This window comes from Diceros bicornis, chromosome X, assembly GCF_020826845.1.
Source record: "Diceros bicornis minor isolate mBicDic1 chromosome X, mDicBic1.mat.cur, whole genome shotgun sequence".
Classification (NCBI taxonomy): Eukaryota; Metazoa; Chordata; class Mammalia; order Perissodactyla; family Rhinocerotidae; genus Diceros; species Diceros bicornis.
The window spans coordinates 110,549,762-110,572,948 of record NC_080781.1 but is presented as its reverse complement, the minus strand read 5'-3'; the positions used below and the strand labels follow the sequence as shown (position 1 = coordinate 110,572,948).

The 23,187-nt window shown below is 42.4% G+C and overlaps 1 protein-coding gene across 1 annotated transcript; it reads left to right on the top strand.

The window, feature by feature from the left end:
- Window positions 1–12,161: 12,161 nt before the first annotated feature.
- LOC131401384 (rhox homeobox family member 1-like) lies at window positions 12,162–20,190 on the top strand. Its single transcript, XM_058536616.1, has 3 exons — window positions 12,162–12,719; window positions 16,806–16,851; window positions 19,941–20,190. The coding sequence occupies exons 1-3, from the start codon at window positions 12,277–12,279 to the stop codon at window positions 20,055–20,057; spliced, it is 606 nt and encodes a 201-aa protein (XP_058392599.1). The 5' UTR covers window positions 12,162–12,276; the 3' UTR covers window positions 20,058–20,190.
- Window positions 20,191–23,187: the final 2,997 nt, after the last annotated feature.

Below are 23,187 nucleotides of genomic sequence, written 5' to 3'. Positions count from 1 at the left end.
CCTGGTGCCAGGAGAGTACCTTTCACATGGGAGATATATTTCCTGCTTTCAGGGGAACCGAGAGAGGAGGGGGCAATCCCCTTTTAGCATTGGCTGCTTCTCAAGTAACTTGAGTTCAAAACCATCAATATGCCCTTGTGGGATATTTTGGGGCAGCCTGCCCTGGGCCCCCACACTAACCTGAGTTGCTTATTCTCCCTTCGCCTTAGTTTTCTTATCTGCCAAGTGGAGATAACCATAGAACCTAACACATGGGGTTGTGGGAAGATTAATAGAGACGATTAAAAAGATCTTTATAAATGACCATACCATGTTGCCTCCCATTTCCTACTTCCACCTTTTTAGTAATTATTTTTCATGAGGGCCCATGAGAGGAGATAGAGATCCTTATCACCTGAGTGTGGGCCCTGCCGAGATGATGTTTTCTTGTGAAAATCATGTTCCTACCGGGTCTTTCTGTACGTAGACGTGCTTCAGGCAGTCGGCCTATGTTGGCTGCTGCGTATACAGGGCAGCAATGTGGGGAGGGCTGTGAAGGCCCACGTGGCCTTTGCGCTGTCGGTTCTCACAATCTGGGGAGGCAGATCGGCCCACCCCGGGGCAGGAGGCCCCACAGCATGGGGGCAGACTGCCCAGCCCCACCACTTACTTGCTCTGTGACCCTGGGCGAGTTAGCTGACCTCTCTGTGCCTCGGGTGCCACAGCTGTAAAATGGGAATCCTGATGGTACCAAACTGTGATGTTGTGAAATTTACCTGAATTAATACAAGTATAAGGCCCATGGTGAAGGCTCAGACTACTTGAGCTGATGCTGGAGTTAAGGGGTCAAGCTTGAGTGGGGTCCGTCTGGACACAGGCCCACACTGTGACTGGAGATGCCAGCCGTGGAGTGTAGCCTCTGCTCCCAAGTGGATATGAGAGTCTGTGGAGTACCACATAGCTGTGCCTGCTCATGCTGGTGACATCACGTGGCATCTCACCGTGCACCAGGGCCTGGCTAATCAACCTTACAGCCCTCCCCTGAGGAGGGGGCTGTCACTCTCTTTAGTGCCTAACCAAGGAAATGGAGCCTCAGAGAGGTTCACTGACTTTCCAGAGGTTACACGGCTCGGTGGAAGTACGTTGGGGTTCAAACCTTTGAAGACACTGTGTTCTTAGCAACCCGTTGTAGAAGCAGGTTTTGCTTTTATGGGTAATAAGCTGTCTTTTGCACCTCACAGGGTGGGTCAGACATTGGCAGAGCCTGAGCTGTGCAGGGAATCCCAGTTAAAAGAAGTGGTGTGGGGCCAGCCTGGTGGCGTAGTGGTTAAGTTTGCGTGCTCTGCTTTGGTGGCCTGGGGTTCACAGGTTCGTATCCTGGGCTCACACCCCGATGCACCGCTTATAAAGCCATGCTGTGGCGGCGTCCCATATAAAGTAGACTAGGGTGGGCACAGATGTTAGCCCAGGGCCAAGCTTCCTCAGCAAAAAAGAGGAGGATTGGTAACGGATGTTAGCTCAGGGCTGATCTTCCTCAAAAAAAAAAAAAAGAAAAAAAGGAAAAATTGGTGTGAGCAGTCCCAGGAGGAACCCAGTGCAAGCTTGTCTCAGGGAACCCCAGCACAGCCAGGGTGCCCAGAAGAGTGAGTGCATGTAAAGTGTGACTTTGAGAGGGCGCTGGAGGGAGAGCCTGAAGGTAACACTCTTGTGGGTGAGAAGTAGTTGAAAAGGTGGATTGGGGCCAAAGTTATGGAAGGAGTTAGAATGCCTGTATTTGGGCTTGGATCACTGTACAGGTTTTGGTCAGGGGCAGTGACTTAATGAAAGCAGTGTCTTAGGATGTGGAGTAGAGGGGGAGAGTGTCTAGGGTGGTACTTGGCTCCGTTCATTGCAGTGATTGGGGTGGGGCACACTGTCCAGACGTGGGGTTCCTGATGTGGAGGCCATGGTCGGCCATCAGGAAGATCGTGAGCCTCTTGGAACTTGAATGTAAAATCTGTACGTACTGTAATTTTAAGCATGTGTGCACCTTCCATCAGATAATCAAGGAGGTACATGATGGCACTAACCACCCCCCTGCAAAAATACAGAAGACCAGGGATTTGAGAAAAGAAGCCAGGCTTTGGAGTTGGAACACCTGAAGCTGGTTTCAGCGCACAGCATTGTTCTTCTGGTTTCCTCCTCATAGCAAGAACTTTGGCCCCTTGTTCTTGTCACGTGACACTGAGCAAGCCTCCTCATCTCTCTGAGCTTCAGTCTCCCAACTGTAAAATAGGGTGACTATTATTACTACTACTGTTGCTAAAATAAAGATAATCATTTCCAGAATACTTTTTCTTTCTTTCTTTCTCTCTTTTGTTTTTTTTTCTGTCTCTCTGTCTGGCTAATTTCACTTAGCATAATGTCCTCGAGATTCATCCATGTTGTTGCAAATGGCAGGATTTCCTCTTTTTTCAGGGCTGAATAATATCCCATTATATATATACACCCTGCAATCTTCTTCTTTATTCTTTCATCCATCGATGGACACTTGCTTGGTTTTCATGTCTTGAGATTCACAGAATTCTTGTGAAGCTAGAATGAAGTATGGAAAGGTACTTTATTAATTTTAACTGAGTAAAAACATAAGGGATGATTTTTTAATTGTCATTTGTGGTTAAGGAGTTTGACTTTTTGTTTTTAAAAATATCTTTTAGCATAAGATTTTCAAACACACACAAAAGTAGAAAGAGTACTGTAATGAACTCCCATAAAAATCATCATCCAGATTCAATATTTATCAGGATTTTGTCAAACTTGCTTCATCTACCCTTGTTTTTCATCCCTCCCTCTCTCCCTCTCTTCCTCCCTCCCTTCTTTCTTTCCTTTTATCCTCCTCCCCTCCCCACTCATTCTCCTCTTCTTCTTGTGATAATTTGAAGGAAACTCAAGACAACATGTCTTTTCATCCTTATATCTGGTGTTGGCTTCATCCTCTTATTTTCCTCCCAGCCCATGTGGCAGTCCTGAGTGACAAACTCTGAGGTAGCACAGATCTTCCCGGAAAGGGTCTGGCATTTACTTGGTGGTCTTAGATGTGGGTTGAGAAACAGATCGGCAACACTCTCTCCTCTCTGTCTGAAGCACTGTTTGTGGAGCTGCCCTAGAATTCTTCTCTGAATTGAGAAAAATAGGAGGTCCTCTGGGGAGCTGGTACCTTGGCTTCCAGACCACCAATGCCGCACACCTGTCCAAAGCAGAGGAAACCTTGAAAATTGTTGCAAGTAAGTCAACAAAGTCCTTCCCATGCCTAGAGTGAGCTCCTGCCCACGAGAAGAGCTGTGTGCATCATGGAAATGAGCCACTGGGTCAGCCGGTTCACTGCATTCTTCCAGTTCCTCAGGAGACTCTTCGAGTCTAAGCTGAACATGAGACCGTGTCCTTTCTCAGTTCCATGTTGGAAATGACTGAAGGGAAGGGCGTGGAACACAGGACATATTTCACAGAGAGGCTGTATCAACAATACAGTCAATTCGCCTTGTTTGGGGTGTGTGTGTGTGTGTGTGTGTGTGTGTGTGTGTGTCTTATATATTATATAATATAGGGTTTTACTTTGTCATATATCTCTATGTATATATGTGTATAGCCAGCCCTGGTGGTCTAGTGGTTAAGATTCCGCACTCTCACCGCCCACCCGGCTTTGTTTCCTGGTCAGGGAACCACACCACCCATCTGTCCTTTTTCATACTGTGGCAGATGCATGTTGCTGTGATGCTGAAAGCTTATGCTACCAGTATTTCAAATACCAGCAGGATCACCTACTGGTGAAATATGTCCTGTGGCCCATGCCCTTCCCTTCAGTCATTTCAAACATGGGGCTGAGAAAAGACATGGTCTCTTGTTCAGCCTAGACTCAAAGAGTCTCCAGAGGAACCGGAAGGATGCAGGGAACTGGTTGTCCCAGTGGATCAGGTCCATGGATGCACACACGTGTGTATAATATAGGAATGGCTCAAATCGAAGTACGTATTTTTTTAATCTCTCCTGAATTAAAAGAAAAATATAAATGGAATGGGTAAAAGGGTACAAAGCCTTGAAGAGTACTTCCTATGGAAATGACAATATGTTTATGTTACAGTTGCAATATTTAGCATTAAAAATATAAGAGGCTGAGTTAGATTTTAATTACTGATAAACAAAAAATATATTTTTGGATAAGAATGTTTCATAAAATCCCCTTTTTCTTCTCCTGGTTGCTCTGACCTTCCCAGCCTGTTACCTTGTCCCTGAGGCATAATGTTTCTTGAGATTCTCCCAATGTGCCCACTTATCATTAAGAACAGTTACAAAATGTGCCAGCATTATGATTAGGTCAAGTGGGTCCTGATTCATTATCTTGGGGCCTCCTCTCCTAGACACTCATAATCTCTTAGTCCTCAGCGGGCACAGGTTTGAGATCAAAACCAGGCAAGCAGAGTAAAGGATCAAGTTAGAGAAACTCACAGGCAGGGATAGAGGGGAGAGACCAAAGCATGTATGGGAGCAGGTCTTATAACGAGAAATAACAGAGTAGAACAATGGCATCCTAAGGTTCTTGGCCTTGGGAGTGCTTTTAATTACATTCTTCTGCTCCAGAGAATGAAAATTGTTTAAAGTTAGCTCTCCGGCAAAGGCTGCAAATTGGCAGCTGCAACCTGAGTTTATTCTGCAGACCTGTTTTAGATGGCCAGCACACTTTTTGGTAAAACATTTCAGTTAGCCGCCCACATTTGAAGAATGGAAGGTTTCATACAAACATTTTGATTTGGGGCCAATCTTGAAAAACTGGAAAATCTGGCAGTCCTGGCCCACCATTCCTGCTCAGCAACACTGAGCTGAGCTGAATACTAGCCATCCCTTTGTGAAGAGACATATGCCAGTCCCCACCCTCCTTGCTGTTCTCATGCCTGGCTTTGCCAACATTTGAGTTTGTAACAAGTGATCATTTAAAAACATGTTTTTTATTATGCAAAACGTCAAGCATATACAAAAACAGAGAGAATCGTAGGATGAGTCCCAGGCACTCATCACTCACTTTCAATGGTTATTCCTAGCAAACCTTATTTCATCAATACCCTAACCGATTCTCCAACACACTTGCATCTGCCCCTGGATTATTTTGATGCAACTCTAGACATCGCATCGTTTCATCTGTAAATATTTCAGCGTGTCTCTCTAAAAGAACCAGAACGTGTGACTCCTAACCAGGCCTCTTTCCATTATGCCACATGTGCCACAGGTTAAACCGTGGTGATAGGATGTATTATGGAGTAGTAGTAGTGAGCAGTTCTGAGGGCTTCCTCTGTGGCTAGGCTTGTGCTAGGTACTTAGGTACGTTATGTCGTTTGTTCTTCTCATCAACTCTATGGCACAGATATTGTTATTATTTCCATCTTACAGTTTCCACACAGAAGTCCTCTCTAATAGATATATGTATATATGCATGTGTATGGATATACATATACTTGCACACATGTTTATTTATATTATATAGAATATATTTATATATTACTTATATACATTTTTCAAATATATATATTTAATTGTATACAAGGACTAGAAGAAGTAGACCAGTTCTATTTTTTTTTCTTTAGGAAATCGTGTTTCTTCTGGTAATAAGAAATGCCCATAAGCTGGGGTTTGCATATCCCATTTTCCACCTGCAAAGACCCAAAGTTGAAAACTTATTTTCCAAGCATGGAAAAGGCAACAAAAATACACAACTTTGGAATGTCTAGAACATAGATATCCGAGTCTTGAAGCAGGGTTTAGAAAGGCTGCCTCGCCGGTTACTTTTCTTCAGGTATACTGACCTGCATGCCAGCCTCAGTTACATGCACGCATCTTGCAAGCTCCTTTCTGAGGGGAGAAAACCACAACTATTCAGTGTTTGGAGTTGTAGATGAAATGAATACACCATGTTCAGTTCATGCTTGCTTTTAAATACCTATCACACGAAACCCTTCCCACAGTACATTATTCCGTAATATCCAGATTGAGGCCTTGCTGTGGGGATGGTTTTCCCTTCACACTAAATTTAAGGGGCACCAGAAACTCGGGATTCCAGATAAATAATACCTTTTGTGAGATTTTAAAAAATCAAAATTGATTATTATCATGAACAAATTATCAAAATTTTAAGTAAAGACAGAACCTGACACTCCACTTGGGCTACGGACCATGCAGATCTCTTCACCCTGATCACGACCCTGGTTCCAATCAAACACTGTTTACACAAACCTAGCGTCAGGGTGAAGTTTCCCCGCTTGATTCATTTTAACGCTGCATGAAAATATTAACCTTGGTGCCCAGGAGGCATTGCCTCTACCCTGGCACCTAAGGACAGGTGGGCCCCAGTGGCCTTGGGACCGCTAGTTGGCCTCTGGCTCAGGAAGGGAGGGAACAGGCTCTGGGAAAGATAATGAGGCCTGGGTCTAGCTTTCCAGTGCTCCCTTGGACAGTGAGCACCGCCTGAGCATGCCGCTTACCATGCTAACATGTCTGAGCAGGGAATTTGTCGTAAAATGCTCTCCTGCTCCTGTAGCTGCAACGGGGTGAACGTGATGCAGTAGAAGGGCTGTTGCCTGTCCGCAGGATGCCTGGGCTCCAGCCTGCCGCCCCTGCAATTCACTTCGTCCGTGGGGCCAGGAGCTCCCCTATCAACGTGGCCTTTTGCTGGTGCTGCTGGTGCTGCTGCTCCTTCCTTAGGTTTGGGCGGTATTTCCTCCTTCTCGTCTTGTGATGCAATCACCGAGATCATGGAAGGATTCGCATCTGGAAAGGAAGAAAGGCAAATAGAGAGATCAGGGCATGGGATGCCAGGGCTCAAGGGCAGAAGGAGGTCCGGGCCGGGGACTGACAGCAGCAGAGACAGGGCCTCAGCGTCCAGTCTGCTCCACAGTCCCAGGGAAAGTTCGTTTCCTGGACTTCACTGAAGTACCTGTCACCATCCAGGCGCTGACAGTGCAGTTCCTCCTGGTTTTCGTTGACTGCCAGGTAACCAGTTTCATCACGGCTGCACCTGGGTAGAGGATCCTCGTCCTCACTGCTGTCGACGGAGCTGTGTAGCTCTGCAGACTCTGCACTGCAGTCTGCAGCGATCACTGGTCAGGTCCAGGGGTGTAACCAGCAGCTGAGTTGGATCCTCTTGGGGTGTCTCATCTTGGTGACAGCATGTCAGCATCAGGTTCAAAGCGTATGTACTTGTTTCACTTGGGGGGCAAAATTATGCTCAGAGACTGAGTTTGTCTTTGCCAGCAATTTATTTAACACGCGTTCACTGCAGGAACTTCACAAGCCAATAGCATACAGGATAATGTCTCTTAATAAGCTAATAAAGAAATATCATATTCCAAATCGATGATAGATTAATTACACTATTGTTCCAGGCAAGGGGAAATGAAAGAAATAAAGTCCAAATTTAGTTTGAGGGGTACCTTTTCTACAAGTTTGTTCTCAGGAGAGGCGGCTTAGCCAATGGAGAGCTGATGTCCAGCTGCCAGCGCAAAATAAAAGCCCCCTGTTGCTAGAGCACTTTGCTGGGAAATGAGGGAGCTGGTGTTGGTTGGCACGATGATCTTTGAGAAGCCACTGCTTGGCTTTCACCATTGCCGCTAAAAGAGTCACAGTTAGTACAGCAGAAGCTAATGTCCCAAGGGTCCTCAGAGAGTTTATTTAGGTCAGCAAAGAGTCGCCTTGCCCAGACCGATACTCCCGGATATTCCTCACAAACTCGGGGTATTTATACTCTAAATGTCCCCTTGCCATAGTTGCTTCTCCACATGTTCTTACTGATAAGCCCTCAGCAGTGTCTGTCATCAGCTGAATTACCAAGTTCTTATCAATGACAACAGATGAGATGATGACATCCTGACACAACTTACTTCATTCTTATATCAAAACAACAATTTTTTTTTCTTTGTCATAAACAAGTGGATTAAAACAACTTCACTTTAAGTCATAAACAAGTGAATTTGAAATCATATCAAACCAATACACAACAGTAGTACGTGTTAGATGCCAGCTATTGGCTTTCTCACCACCAGTTTCGGTAGGTGGGACCTGCTGGTGTGTGCATGCGCTAGTGTATATTTTATACATAAAATATAAAGTATTGTTTATAAATATATAAAATATTTATAAATATAAATTTTATACAGTGTTTGAATGAATGGTGAAAAAGATATTTGCTATTAGAATCATGTGCACTAATAAGAAATGTTATAAAAAGAACGCTTTTAAGAAATCTTGTCAGCTTCAAAAATTTTTTTAATATTTACATTTTATATATTTATAAATATAAATTTTATATTATTTTATATAATAATTTATGTTATTTAATATAATTATATAAATATAATTGATACATAAATATTACATATTTATAATTAATAAATTATTAAAATATATAAATATATAACAAAATATATATTAATATACTATAATTTTATAATAATTTTATATTTATATAAATATTTTATATATTAGTTACAAATATATTTTTATGTCGTTATACATTTATAACGACATAAAATATGAAATATATTTTTAAAATTTTGAAGCCAACGAGATTTATTAGAGGTAGTAAATTAGTAAAAGTAACAGAGTTTGTTTATATGGGCTTCTTGGCCCTGAATTCCCTAGCTCTGGTGATAAGAAAGCCTATCTTTAATTAAGTACAATGATGGAGGACTTTAAATAAATTAGGAGAACCTTCAGCTGAAAAAAAACACTGGGCAGAATCTGCTAGTCTGAGATTGAATATCTTTGCCTAGGCAAGAGAGACCTGTACTCATGGCAAAATGGAGTGCTGTTAGGACAAGCAAACAGGGTTTCAAGCACAGGATTGGCCTTAGTGAAAAGCAAAGTGGAGGGGTGCAGAATAGGGAGATTTACACTAAGGGCATACCAGCTATAAATCTCCATTCAAGATTCAGGATATCTACGGATATGCAGCTTACTCGACTTGGGCCCCCTTCTACACGACACAGACTCATAATTACATAGCCTTCCGCCCCCAATAAGCCAAATCACAAAGAAAAACCCTAGAGAGTCTGTCATGAGGAATGATATGGAGACTCTTTCTGAGAGAGGACAATTCACAAATCCTTTATTTTTCTGAAAATTGTGAGTGTGCTCTGAAGTTGTGATATATTCTTTTTTTTTTTTTTTTTTTGCTGAGGAAGATTCACCCTGAGCTAACATCCGCTGCCAATTTTCGTCTTTTTGTATGTGAGCCGCCACCACAGCATGGCTACTGACAGACAAGTGGTATAGGTCTGAGCCCAGGAACTGAACCCGGCCGCTGAGGCAGAGCATGCTGAACTTAATCACTAGGCCATGGGGGTTGGCCCTGTTATATTCTCTTTAAAACTTTCTGTATGTATTTACAAATATTGGTTTGTTTTTTTTTTAACATTTTTGGCACATTAAACGGAGAGGCAGACCCGTTGAGTCTGTGGCCTGCCAATAGAGGCAGTACTGGAGACCATGGTCTTCATGGTGACTCTGAGCAAGGAAAGACCCTTGCCCTTTGCAGCATCTAGGGAATCAGCATGACAGGACTCAGTCACTTGCATCTTAACAGACTGACACCCACTGGGCTACGTGAGATCCTTGGGTTCTATCCTCAGTCAAGGAAGAGGGAGGAAGGAGAAAAAGTAATGAAATAGGATAAGAAAATAGAAAATAGGAAGAGTGTACATTGTAGGGAGAAGAAAAAGGCCACCAATAATGGGGAGAAGGCAGTTAGGAGTACAGGTCTAATACCTGACACACTGTGTGTCCTGAGCCAATGCATGAACCTGTCTGACTCTCAATTTCCTTACCTAAAAAATGGGAATAATAGGGGGCCAGCCCTGTGGCATAGTGGTTAAGCTCACACGCTCCGCTTTGGCAGCCCAGGGTTCATGGGTTCAGATCCTGGGCACGGACCTACATACTGCTCATCAAGCCATGCTGTGGTGGTGTCCCATATACAAAAAATAGAGGAAGATTGGCACAACTGTTATCTCAGGGACAATCTTCCTCAAGCAAAAAGAGGAAGATTGGCAACAGATGTTAGCTCAGGGCCAATCTTCCTCACCAAAAAAAAAAAAAAGAAAAGAAATAATAACAGTACCTCCATCGTAGGGTTTTCATGATGGTTCAATGAGTTAATGCATATAGGCTGTCTCATCCTCTTTTTTAATTCCAAACGTCCAATCCATCAGCATTTCCTCTCGACTCCACCTCAAAATACTTCCCTATACCGTTTACTTTTCCCACACGACTTAAACCTGTTGGGGCCCAAGGCAGGCCACCCCAAAATATCCCACAATGGCATATTGATTATTTTGAATTAAAGTTACTTGTTTTGACTTAAAGTAAATTTTTGACCCTCCTCTCTCTATTCCTTTTGAAAGCAGGAAATAAATCTCCCTTGTGAAAAGTACCCTCCCCACACCAAGAGACAGAGACACCCTTATCACCGGAGCTAAGGAATTCAGGGCCAGGAAGCCTGTATAAACAAACTCTGTTACTTTTACTAATTTACTACCTAAATCCTAAACTCTGCTTAAATTCCTCTCTAATTATGCACCTCAAACCTAAGCTTCACTGTCCTGTTAATTCCTCACGAATTTACTGCTTCTTTGTGTAAAAAGATATATAAACTGCCTGCTTTGTTCACTCAGAGAGCATCATTTCTCTACATTCTCCAATATATATGTGTTAAATTGGGTTTTTCTCCTGTTAATCCGGTCTTATGTCAATTTTATCATTAGTCCAGCCATAAGAATACAAAAAAGGTAAAAGCGGGAATTTCTCCCTCCCCAACAGTATCTTTAAGGGCCCACAAAAATGGTTTAATTTCTTTCATAAAATAATAATGAAGACAATGGCAATTGCAATGGTAAAAATAGGACAAATCATGAATGATATCAAGCATAGGGCCTATTATTAGAAAATATTTTCAATATTCAGCATATTAACACCTTCCAGAACATCTACAAAACACATCTTGAAGGGAGAACCACAGAGCCCTCAATCTGACCTGGATCTCTTTTATTCGTCAATAAATAAAATTTTATTTTTTCCTGAGCAAGTGATCAGGACAATATTTCTAGAAAAAAGGAAGGAGGGGGAGGGCTGGCTCGGTGGCGTACTGGTTGAGCTTGCATGCTCCACTTGGGTGGTGACAGGGTTCACAGGGTCAGATCCTGGGCGCGGACCTACGCACTGCTTGTCAAGCTATGCTGCGGCGGTGTCCCACACATAAAGTAGAGGAAGATGGGCATGGATGTTAGCCCAGGGCCAATCTTCCTCACCAAAAAAAAAAAGAGGGAAGGGGAAAGGACAAGGCAGCAAGAGGAAAGGTGGAAACTCACCTGGGTTCATTTCACAGCAGGAGCCCAGCATGAGGAGTGCCTCAGATTGTGTGGAGGACCTGCAACCAGAAATGCCGCTGGAGTGGAGCACGGCAGAGGATGCACACGCCACTGTGGCATCCAGAGCCTGTGCAATGCAAGTGTTTTTGGATGCACTAAGCACTAGGCTGGGGTCCACACTTGCACTCTGATGTGGATTCATTACTAAAAATCTGAAGTCCTTGAACATTCTCAAGGGGTGCATTGGGTTTCTTGCAAAGCACATCTGACCCAGAATGCTCTGCAAACCCAGCCGCAAGATCCCGCTCCCGGTGCCCGGGGGAGCATGGCGGGCTCTGCTCTCAGCATCCTTGCAGAAACGCAGAGCAAGCAACCCTGTAGTTAATCATTTCAGCTTAGTTACTAGCCCGTGGCATGTGCAGGCTGCTAAATATAGAGGGTTGGACCGTGAGACGTTCTCCAAACTTTTCCACAGGGGCTCCCCTGGTTAGTGTGACGTCTTGCACCCCCCACCACCCCCTCGTCCCTGGTCCTTTGCCCCCAAATCAGTTTGCATAATCCAGTACAGCTCCTTCGTCAAGGCAGACATTCTGCTCGAGCTGGGAGTAGCAAACTCAGCTGTATATTAGAGTCCCAATTCTGCAAGCACCCATGTTCCCTACTAGCACCCTTCTTTTTGGCCACGCCCTGGCTGCTTGCGCGCCTAAGCAAGTCCCACCCACCTCAACTGGTGGTAAAAAGACAGCCAATAGCAATCATCTAAAGGGGAGCGCGTAGGCGTTGAACTCGCCTCAAACCCGTGGTAACCCGCACCAGGCACGGCAAAGAGGACCTGCCTGAGCCTCTGCTGGCAGCTCTGTTCCCAACCAGCACAGAGTTTGTGGAGCCACAGGGCTTCAACAGCGCTCCAGCCATGGAGCCTCCACCCAGGGGCAACTACTTTTACCCCGGCTACTACAACCTGGGAATGTACCAGGTGAAAATAAGATCTGATTCTGTGCAGCGTGCAGCAGCAGAAGTAGAAGACGGCGGCCACGTTGCGGAAAGAGATCCAGGCCTCGTGGATGACATGAACCATGATGGCAACATCAACCCCGAAGGTGAAGGGAACCGTGAAGACGATGGGAACCACGAGGTCAATGAGAACCACGAGATCGACTGGAACCACGAGGGCGGCGATGGCGGCCAGGAGCCTGGGCAGCAGCAGCCTGAGGAGCCAGCTCAACCGGCGGCTGCCGAGGCTCCGCAGCCCCAGAACGGGCAGCGACGAATCCAGCGCGTTAAGTTCACACCATGGCAGCTGCAGGAGCTGGAAAGTGCTTTCCAACACACTCAATACCCGAATGCGCTCACAAGGTAAGTGGCTTGCTCCAGGGGGCGCCCAATTCTCCAGGGGGTTCGGGCTCATTTCCAGGCACGTTTGTCTCTTCCTCGGGCCTCCTGCCTCCCCTCCTAAGCCAAAAAAGCCACTTGTGCTCCAGGGTTGGGGGAGGAGAATGCTTTCTGCTATCACGGGAAATATTTCCGTACAGTAGTTACGAGACTCAAGTCTAGAAACTGTGGTCGGTGGTCGTTTTTTGGTTTTTGTTTTTTTTAAATTGTGGTTAACTATATGTAAAGATAAAGCTTACTATCTTAACCGTTTTTTAAGTGTACAGTTTAGTAGTGTTAAGTACATTCATATTGTTGTGCAACCAATCTCCAGAACTCTTTTCATCTTGCAAAACTAAAACTCTTTACACAGTAAACGATTCACTATTCCCTCATCCCCCCCAGCCCCTGGCAACCACCTTCTTCTTTCTAGTTCTATGAATTTGATGATTCTAGGTGCCTCATATAAGTGGAATCATAAAGTGTTTTTCTTTTTGTGACTGGTTTATTTCACTTAGTAATGTCCTCAAGGTTCATCCATGTTGTAGCATGTATCAGAATTTCCTTGTTTTTTAGGGCTGAATAATATTCCATTGTATGTAAATACTATATTTTCTTGTCTTTTTTTTGGTGAGGGAGATTGGCCCTGAACTAACATCTATGCCAGTCTTCCTCTATTTTATATGGGGGCCACTGCCCCGGCATGGCTTGATGAGTGGCGTAGTCCCCCCCAGGGATCTGAACTCACACCACCGAAGCAGAGCATGTGGAACTTAACCACTAGGCTACTGGGCCGGCCCCACCATATTTTCTGTAAATGGGCACTTGGGTTGGTCCTACCTTTTGGCTATTGTGAATAGTGCTGCTATGAACATGAATGTGCAAATATCAGTTGGAGTCACTGTTTTCAGTTTTGGGGGGTATACAACCAGAAGTGGAATTGCTGGATCATATTATAATTCTGTTTTTAATGTTTTGAACAACTGTTATACTGTTTTATTTAGCAACTTCAGCATTTTACATTCCCACCAACAGTGTACAAGGGTTCCAGTTTCTCCACATCCTCACCAACACTTGATATTTTCTGTTTTTTTGACAGTAGCCATCCTAAGGGGATGAGGTGGTATCAGTGTGGTTTTTATTTGCATTTCCTTAATGATTAATTAGTGATGTTGAGCATCTTTTCATGTGCCTAGTGACCATTTGTATATCATCTTTGGAGAAATGTTTATTCAAGTCCTTTGCCCATTTTTTTTTATTTTGCTTAGGTCATAATAGTTTATAACATTGTGAAATTTCAGTTGTACGTTATTATTTGCCTGTCACCATATAAATGCACCCCTTCACCCCTTATGCCCAACCTGCAACCCCCTCCCCCTCTGGTAACCACTAATCTGTTCTCTTTATCCCTGTGTTTATCTTCCACACATGAGTGAAATCATGCAGTGTTTATCTTTCTCTGTCTGGCTTATTTCGCTTAACATAATACCCTCAAGGTACATCCATGTTGTTGCAAATGGGACGATTTTGTCTTTTTTGTGGCTGAGTAGTATTCCAGTGTGTGTGTGTGTATATATGTATATATACATATATATATACCACATCTTCTTTATCCATTCATCAGTTGATGGCTTTGCCCATTTTTTAATCTGGGTGTTTAATGTTGAGTTGTAGGAGTTCTTAATATATTCTGGATATTAACTCCTTATCAGATATATGATTTTCAAATATTTTCTTCTATTCTCTGGGTTGCTTTTTCACTCTGTTGATTATGTCCTTTGATGTACAGAAGTTTTTAATTTTGATGTAGTCCAATTTATTTATTTTGTTCTTTTATTGCCTATGCTGGTGGCCTATTTTTGTAAATAAAATTTTATTGCAATCAAGGTAAGGAAAATAAGGGACTGTTATGCAACTGCAGTTGCATAATAAAAGGATCCTTCTTTTATTTAAAATTTTGATAATTTGTTCATCATAGATTTTTTGCATTAGTTTTTCTTATTTATTTTTTTCAATTTTATTGAGGTCATAATGATTTATAACACTGTGTAATTTCAGGTGTACTTTATTATTTATCAGTTTCTCTATACACTGCATCTTGCTCACCACCAATAGTCTAATTTTTATCCATCACTCTATATATATGCCCCTTTACCCCTTTCACCCACCCCTCAACCCTCTTCCCCTCTGATAAGCACTAATCTGTTCTCTTTATCCATGAGTTTGTTTACCTCCCACATATAAGTGAAATCATGTGGTGTTTGTCTTTCTCTGTCTGGCTTATTTCACTTAACATAATACCCTCAAGGTCCATCCATGGTGTTGCAAATGGGACAATTTTGTCATTTTTTATGGCTGAGTAGTATTCCATTGTGTATATATACCACATCTTCTTTATCCAATCATCAGTTGATGGGCACGTGGGTTGCTTCCATGTCTTGGCTATTGTGAATAATGCTGCAGTGAACACAGGGTTGCATAAGTCTCTTTGAATTGTTGATTTCAAGTTCTTAGGATAAATACCCAGTAGTGGGATAGCTGGATAGTATGGTATTTCTATTTTTATTTTTTTGAAAAATCGCCATACTGGCTGCACCAGTTTGCACTCCCACTAGCAGTGTATGAGGGTTCCCTTTTCTCCACATCCTCTCCAACATTTGTTATTTTTTGTCTTGGTAATTATAGCCATTCCAACAGGTGTAAGGTGATATCTCATTGTAGTTTTGATTTGCATTTCCCTAGTAATTAGTAATGTTGAACATCTTTTCATGTGCCTGTTGGCCACCTTTATATCTTCTTTGGAAAAATGTCTGTTCATATCCTCTGCTTATTTTTTGCTTGGGTTGGTTGTGTTTTGGTTGCTGAGTTGTATGAGTTCTTTATATATTTTGGAAGTTAACCGCTTGTCTGATTTGCAAATATTTTCTCCCAGTTGGTGAGTTGTCTTCATTTTGTTCCTGGTTTCCTTTGCCTTGCAGAAGCTCTTTAGCCTGATGTAGTCCCATTTGTTTATTTTTTCTTTTGTTTCCCTGAGTAGACATGGTATTTGAAAAGATGCTGCTAAGACCAATGTCAAAGAGCGTACTGCCTATATTTTCTTCTAGGAGTTTTATGGTTTCAGGTCTTATATTCAAGTCTTTAATCCATTTGGAGTTAATTTTTGTGTATGGTGTAAGATAATGGTCTACTTTCATTCTTTTGCATGTGGCTGTCCAGTGTTCCCAACACCATTTATTAAAGAGACTTTCCGGGGCCCACCCCATGGCTTAGCGGTTAAGTGCACACACTCTGCTACTGGCAGCCTGGTTCAGATGGGGTGCGCGAGGACTCACCGCTTGTCCGGCCATGCTGAGGCGGCATCCCACATACAGCAACTAGAAGAATGTGCAACTATGACATACAACTATCTACTGGGGCTTTGGGGAGAAAAAGGGGAAAAAAGGAGGAGGATTGGCAATAGATGTTAGCTCAGGGCCAGTCTTCCTCAGCAAAAAGAGGAGGATTGGCATGGTTGTTAGCTCAGGTCTGATCTTCCTCACAAAAAAAAAGAGAGACTTTCCTTTCTCCATTGTATGGTCTTGACTCCTTTGTCAAAGAGTGCATTAAAATTATGTATCCTGGGGCCAGCCCAGTGGCGTAGCAGTTAAGTGTGCACACTCCGCTGCTGGCGGCCCCTGGTTCGGATCCCGGGCGTGCACCGACTCACTGCTTATCTGGCCATGCTGTGGCGGCGTCCCATATAAAGTGGAGGAAGATGGGCACAGATGTTAGCTCAGAGCCAGTCTTCCTCAGCAAAAAGAGGAGGATTGGCATGGATGTTAGCTCAGGGCTGATCTTCCTCACCAAAAAAAAAAAATTATTTATCTTGACTACTAAGTTGTTGATGCCACTTTAAATTTTGAGGGGAAATTATCAATAAAGCAAGCTTGGACCTGGGAAAGACAGAAAAGTTTCCTTGGGGGGCTCTTGAGGGGAGAATGCAAATTTAAAAACAAGCATAAAATGTATATCCATATATTTCGTTTTATCCACAACTACAAATACTAAACATTTGTGGTTTTCTCCCCACAGAAGGGAGCTTGCGAGACGCATAGATGTGACTGAAGCCAGAGTGCAGGTCAGTAAACCTGAAAAAAGCAATTTGGCAGGGCAGCCATTCTAAAACCTGCTTTAGGGCTTGGATGCCTTTGTCCTACACATCCTCACGTTTGTGTGTTTTTGTTGTCTTTTTTACGTTGGCCAATATGTTTTGACCTTAGGAGTCTTTATGGGTGCAAAATGGAATATGTAAACTCCAGCTTATGAATATTTCCCATTACCAGAGGGAACATGATTTCTTAAAGGAAAAGAAAAAATGAACTGCTTCTCCTATTCTGTGTACAAAATTAAATATAGATATATTTTTACAAACATAGATATGTATATGTATATTTATATATACATGTATATGTGTATATTCAATAAAGTCCAACTCCTTCTAACACTGGTATCCTTCAGGGAGCACTTCTGTGTGGAGTCATGTTGGGCCTCAGCCTGTCTGGAAGGATTCAAATTAATGCACAGAGGAACAGGTTATAAGAGTGTAAAATTGTACTACCTTATTTAAAGCCAGGCATAGCTCTTAGCTAAATGAGTGAATTTATAAATATTGGAGTGAGGGAGTAATTTATCCACAGAACACACTATATGAGTAACTAGTGTATGTTTAGTTAAGCTGAGATTGATAGGGGAAGATAGCTTACGAGTCTAATTGCCTGAACCTCATCCTTTTGTTTATAAGTGTTTGGTAAGGCAGTGTAGATAGTGGCAGCCCTAAATTTTAATTTTCTGGAATTATTTGATGTATCAACCTGAAAACATTGCTAGAATAGTCACATTATGGTGAGAATGGGGGGGAGATTTGCAAGCTTTGGAAATTTATCTGAGGAATGAAACAAACAAGCAAAAAGAAAAATATTGAATTAACATTAATTGATCTAAGAAGGGTGAAAAGGTTAGAGAAGAATCACATACAGTCAAATAGGCCTTACAGGTAGTACAAAAATTCAACGTTATGAATTTACTAAATGCATAAGTGAATATTCTCTTGAGAAATTTCTAATTTTTTCCATTTCAGTGGTACTATTTTGAAGAGGTGAGTTTTGTCGAATTTGTTTGGTGGGAGGTGGGTGGCCCTCATTTCAGGTAGATTCACAGCTGTGTTAATTTCAAATACTTTTAATTTGCTCAGGCAGTGATGACTGATTTGTAGGTCATGAGATCAAAAGGTGACCAAAGAAAACCATAAGTTGTATCAAAGTGGTATTAACCAAAAAATGAAAAGAAAATCAGGATGAGTTTATTAGCTTTGCTGCAGAGTGCATGTGTGAGTGCAGTAATGGAAAGGAGTTGCAGATCTGGTGGTGGGAGTGTCTGAACAGCAGCCCAACAAAGCAGACCATTGAGTACTGGCGTCCTAATACCCTAGACTGGGCTCACAGGCCTGGCTCAGGTTGGAAAGGTTAGAGGAGGTTGGGAGCACTTTCTCAGACTGGCAAGGTATATGCAGAGGAAAAGAAAAATGTAACGTTTGGTGAGTTCCTTTTCCCCCTCCATGGGTTTACATAGTGCTCTCTCAATGGCATTCTGAGGGGAATATGAGCCACAAGAAACAAATCAGGGAAAAAACTTAGTGTTCTCATCTATTTCCAAACCCTACAGCATGAATTTTCACAAGAAACTTAATACACGGTTTTCCTCCTTTCTTTTGCAAATAGAACTGTTTTGTGAAACCATTGTTGGGAATACAGACCTAATATCAGCCCGTACCACAGCCAGCTGTGGGCTTTGGTTATGTTTATGGAGATTTGACCACTGGTACATTTGGATCCCCGCAAAATGAGCCCTATTACACTGGCCTTGTTTAGACTTTATATTCATGCAACAGAAAGACCACAAATCCTAAGATGGGAGAGTAAAAATTAAGCCTCAGGCAGGGAGAGAAGGCCCTTTTTGTCACTTAAAAATTTGCAGTGTGGAAACTTCCAGAAGGATTTAAATACAGTGTAAATCCCATTAACTAGTACATTGAGAAGATAGTGAAGTCTAACTGACAGTTTTGTTTCCATAAATAGTTGGCAGATATACCTCTTACCCTCATTGTTGTTGACTGTCTTCCTATAATGCATGTTCCACATTTTTGCCTTAAGAATAAGGGATTGGATTGGGACCTCCTGGTTAAGTAGCAGTGCCTAGGATAACCTGCCATGCTGGGCAACGGCGACTCCGGTCCACGATCCTGGAACTGTAGCCAGAGCACAGTGAGCTGACCTGGTCCTGAGCCCAGGAAGGTTTGGAGGGTGGGGCAGGTTGGAGCATGCAGAATTGACAACGGTGACAGTGGTATGCCTCTTTCCCCCCGAACTCTTGGCTGGGCAAAGATTTTTGAGAGTTTTAGTTAATTTGGGTAAAGTTGGTCTCAACTTTCCTTAACACTACAGGCTAAAATATCAAGGCAGTGTCCAGGGCAGGATTTCAGCAACTTGCATGTCCCAGATAGACAAGCCACAGACTCCGTGAGACCCCATGACTAGGCCTCCCTTGCCAGACCACCTTTTTAACTCTCAAGAGGTTTCAAAGGACTAATGACCCCCTAGACATCTTTGAAGGAAACTTTCTGTCTAAAAACCCAACATGTTCCTTCCTATTAATTATTTCACACTGAAGATAGGCTTTTCAAATAGGGAGTCATTCCCCTCAATATGACTTTAAATAGGGCCCACCATTTATCATACCCAAATTCTCCCACAAACAAGGTGACACCATCCCTAGTGAGGAGTGGGCTGGAGGCAGCTGGACAGCTGATGATCAGCTGTCAGGATACAGATCTTTCTTTATCCTATTGCCAGGCATTGGATCAACAGAAAGGACCTGGTGCAACACATAAGCTATACTTGCGTCCAATACCTGGAAAAAATCATCAGAATATTAAAATTGGGAGTAATAAGCCTATTCCAGAATTTGACACATAGCCAGCGCTCACTAAGGGTGAGCTGAAGAGAGGGTGTGTGGTGTTAACTTTGCTGAGGCATTTTAGCAATAAGTAAATAGCTTCTCCTGATGCAGTTTAAAATCTCAATGGCATATAAGGTTGCATATTGTGTTTTCTCTATTATGACATTAACTGTTGAATATACTAAACCAATCCCTTTTTCTCTCTGATTGTAGGTTTGGTTTAAGAATAGAAGGGCCAAGTGTAGGAGAAATGAGAGGGAAGCAATGCTCAGAAATGCACCACCTGTTTCCCCGAACCACGTTGTCATCCTAGTGTTGGATGGGCCCTAGAATGCCATCCTTTTTCAGAAGCCAGATTGGAGAAGGGTTCTTCTGGTGCCATTGACACATGGGCAGCCCATGCTGCCCATGTCACCCTTACCTCCTCCACAATTGTATTACCAATAAAGAGGTAAATTCTCAATATATTTGTCTTTGTGTGCCAAATGGGGCAAGTAGGGTATGTATGGAAATTGTTAAGGGAATGCCATTTAAACAAAATGGCAAGGAAGCCTCCTTTCATGAGATGACATCCCTGAATCACTGTCAGTAGGCCCTGCACATCACAGAAGTCTCCCAAGTGCCCATGGTGAGTTTGCACTGACCCACATATCATCCCCCATCCTTCCCCCCATTACCCATCCTCATCCCCACCCTGCCCCTTTGGGACCACAAATATGTGCAAGATTGGGCGAGGTGAGTCCCTAGTGAAGAGAACAGTGTTTCCAGATGGGGATGAGTTCTATTCATGCTGACAAGTTCATATTGAATACTGAATTCTAAGGGAATCTTCCTAAGAGGCTACTCACAGGGATTTATGGAAAGATGTCAGCCGAACATTCATCCGGTACGCTCCAAATTCTATTGCCTGCCCTCCATTTTTATGGAGGAGATTGGGGAATAGGAGCCATCCTAGCACGCAGGTTCTGCTGCTTCAAAAGAAACATGAGAATAGACTCCATCAAGGCCAGAAAGAGCCTCTTCTCCCTTTTCTCCCGTCCCCCCACCAGCCCAGGAAAGCATATTATCCTGGCTTTCCCTGGCTTCCCTGGCTCAGAAGCTGGCTATCACACTTTCAAATGTATTCTCTCCCCTTCAGCATTCTTGAGAGGACTCCAATTCCTGCTGTTAAACACTAAAAGGGGACCTTTTGGTTTAATGCTGCTCAAAGCAAGAGTAAGGAGATGGTCTCCTGAGCAGTGTTCCAAAATAGTCATTAGAAAGAAGCAGTCATACCTTTGCTTTGTTCATGCTGTCGTCTTTGTGTGAAACTGCCAGGGTAGGAAAAAAAACAAAAATAAGTTTAGGAGGGTGAAGAGGCCAGGCCCACTTTTTTAAAAGCATTAAGTTCTTCTCAGTCACACCTTTGATTTTGAGTAATCTTTAGCAACGTGAGGCTCCTTTAATGGAGTTTTATGTTAAAAGTAATTAATTGTGGACACCACAGTCATACTGTGAAGTGATTGCAATGATTACAGATAAGGTGCCATGGTTACATCAGCATTTCCTGTTATGGGAGTTAATCAAAGACCAGTTTGTCTGGTCATATGTACCCAGTGTGAAGGGAGGCTCTGTTTTCTTGAGAAAGTTTTGGGGAGGAAAATAATTTTCCCTCTACTCTTCTGGAGTTCTTGGCTGAGACACCCCCTGTAATAAAGGACAGATTAACAGGAGAAAAACAAACAAAACTTTAATGACATGAATACATGGAGAAATCCAGGAAAACCAAGTAACTCCCCCAAATGGCTGAAGTCCTCACCCTAAATACCATCCTCAGATAAAACAAAAGAGGATGTTGGAGGTGGGGAGAGTCAGGGCCTTCAAAAAGTAGGAAGGCAATTCACAGGTAGGTGAAAAGGAGCAAACGTTTGGTAAACAACGATTTGCTTGGGCCACACAGAAACAATGGGACACAGGGAAGTCTAACAAAAAAAACTTTGCTGGGTTCCTCCCTGTTTACCACCTAGTTCATATTATGCTATGGTGATAGCTCCCTTCCAGAAACAGTTTTTTTAATCTGAATTCTTTTAGGGGGTTAAGGGGGAGGTAACAAGAAAAACTTTCTGAGTCTTTTGTTTCTTAAAAGTAATCAGCCTAAAATAATCCTCAGGTAAAAGAGACACATTTTGGGGTGGCAAATTTTCTTCCCCTTCAGTACTGCTTTTGAAGCTTCAAACAAGAAATTTCACAGTCCAGGAGCTAAGTTGATAGATTGTTCCATCTCACTGAACACCAGTCTCTTAGTCCTGACAATAAGTCAGTCCAGTTAAATTCATTTCAGGATGATGGTGATGCAGGTGGGCTCCCAAAGTTAGGCCTATATTGTGTAAGCAAGCAATAGGGTATTTAATAAAAGGCATTTCTATGGAAACAAAAGAAAAACAAAGGTTAATGGTTGGAGCAAATTATAAACAAGTTTCTGGGCCCAGGGGGCAGCCAGTCAAGAAAATTTCTAGATGTCAGGGTCAAAGCATCTTTTGCCGTTTGAAATATCTCTGATGATGTCATCTGGTGTTCAGGTAACTTTCTGAGTGGCTTACACAGCAACAGGCATGGAGATTGTTTAAACATGGGCTATTGTGGTGACCTCTCTTATGTTTATTCAAGTTGTTCAGCTTCAGTTTGCAGGGCTTCAGGGAAAAGGGAAGCTTTAGTTTTCAATGATTCCAAGTAAAAAGTGGGAGAAAAATTGGAAGGGTTACTTTGGAGAATTGTAGCCGAATATTTGAGGAAACTAATTCAGGATCCAGTCCAGTTTACAGGCAGAAAACAAGACCTCGAAGACAATTAGCAGAACTAAAATACCACAAATGTGTATTATAATTTCTACTGAAACATAATTTTTCTCTCCAAAATCACCCTCATTTCTACCAAAGAGACCAAATTAAGACTAATTTGTTCGCAAAATAAGTCTAGTTTCAAGAAACTTTGCCCAATTACTTACATAAGTGTAACAAGAATAGCAATTGATCTATATGGTTTCCTTAAATCTGGGAAAACAAAACATTAAACAAATAAACAATATTGCAAGTGAAAAGTCATAAAAATTATAATCATCCTCATGAGTCCATTCAGTCCCATGTAATCAAGTCTTGATCTTGATCTTTTGTTAGCAGTTTTATGAAGCCATCAGTTTCTCTGTTAGAGTTCTGTAATTTCTTACCCAGTTCAGTTGTATGATCTGAAAGTTATCAGAAACCTGTACATGTTAAAGTTTTTTCCATGAATTTCCTTGAAGCACTTTTGCAGTTTCGTAAAACAGTAACTGTCTATAAATGACAAAAAAACTTAAAAAATGGTTCATCATAATGCAACTGACAAAGAAATTTGGTTATTTCTGTGACATATGACATTTTAAGATAACGAGAATTATGACTGATAATATTATGTTAGGACATAACAGAATATTAGGAATTTTATG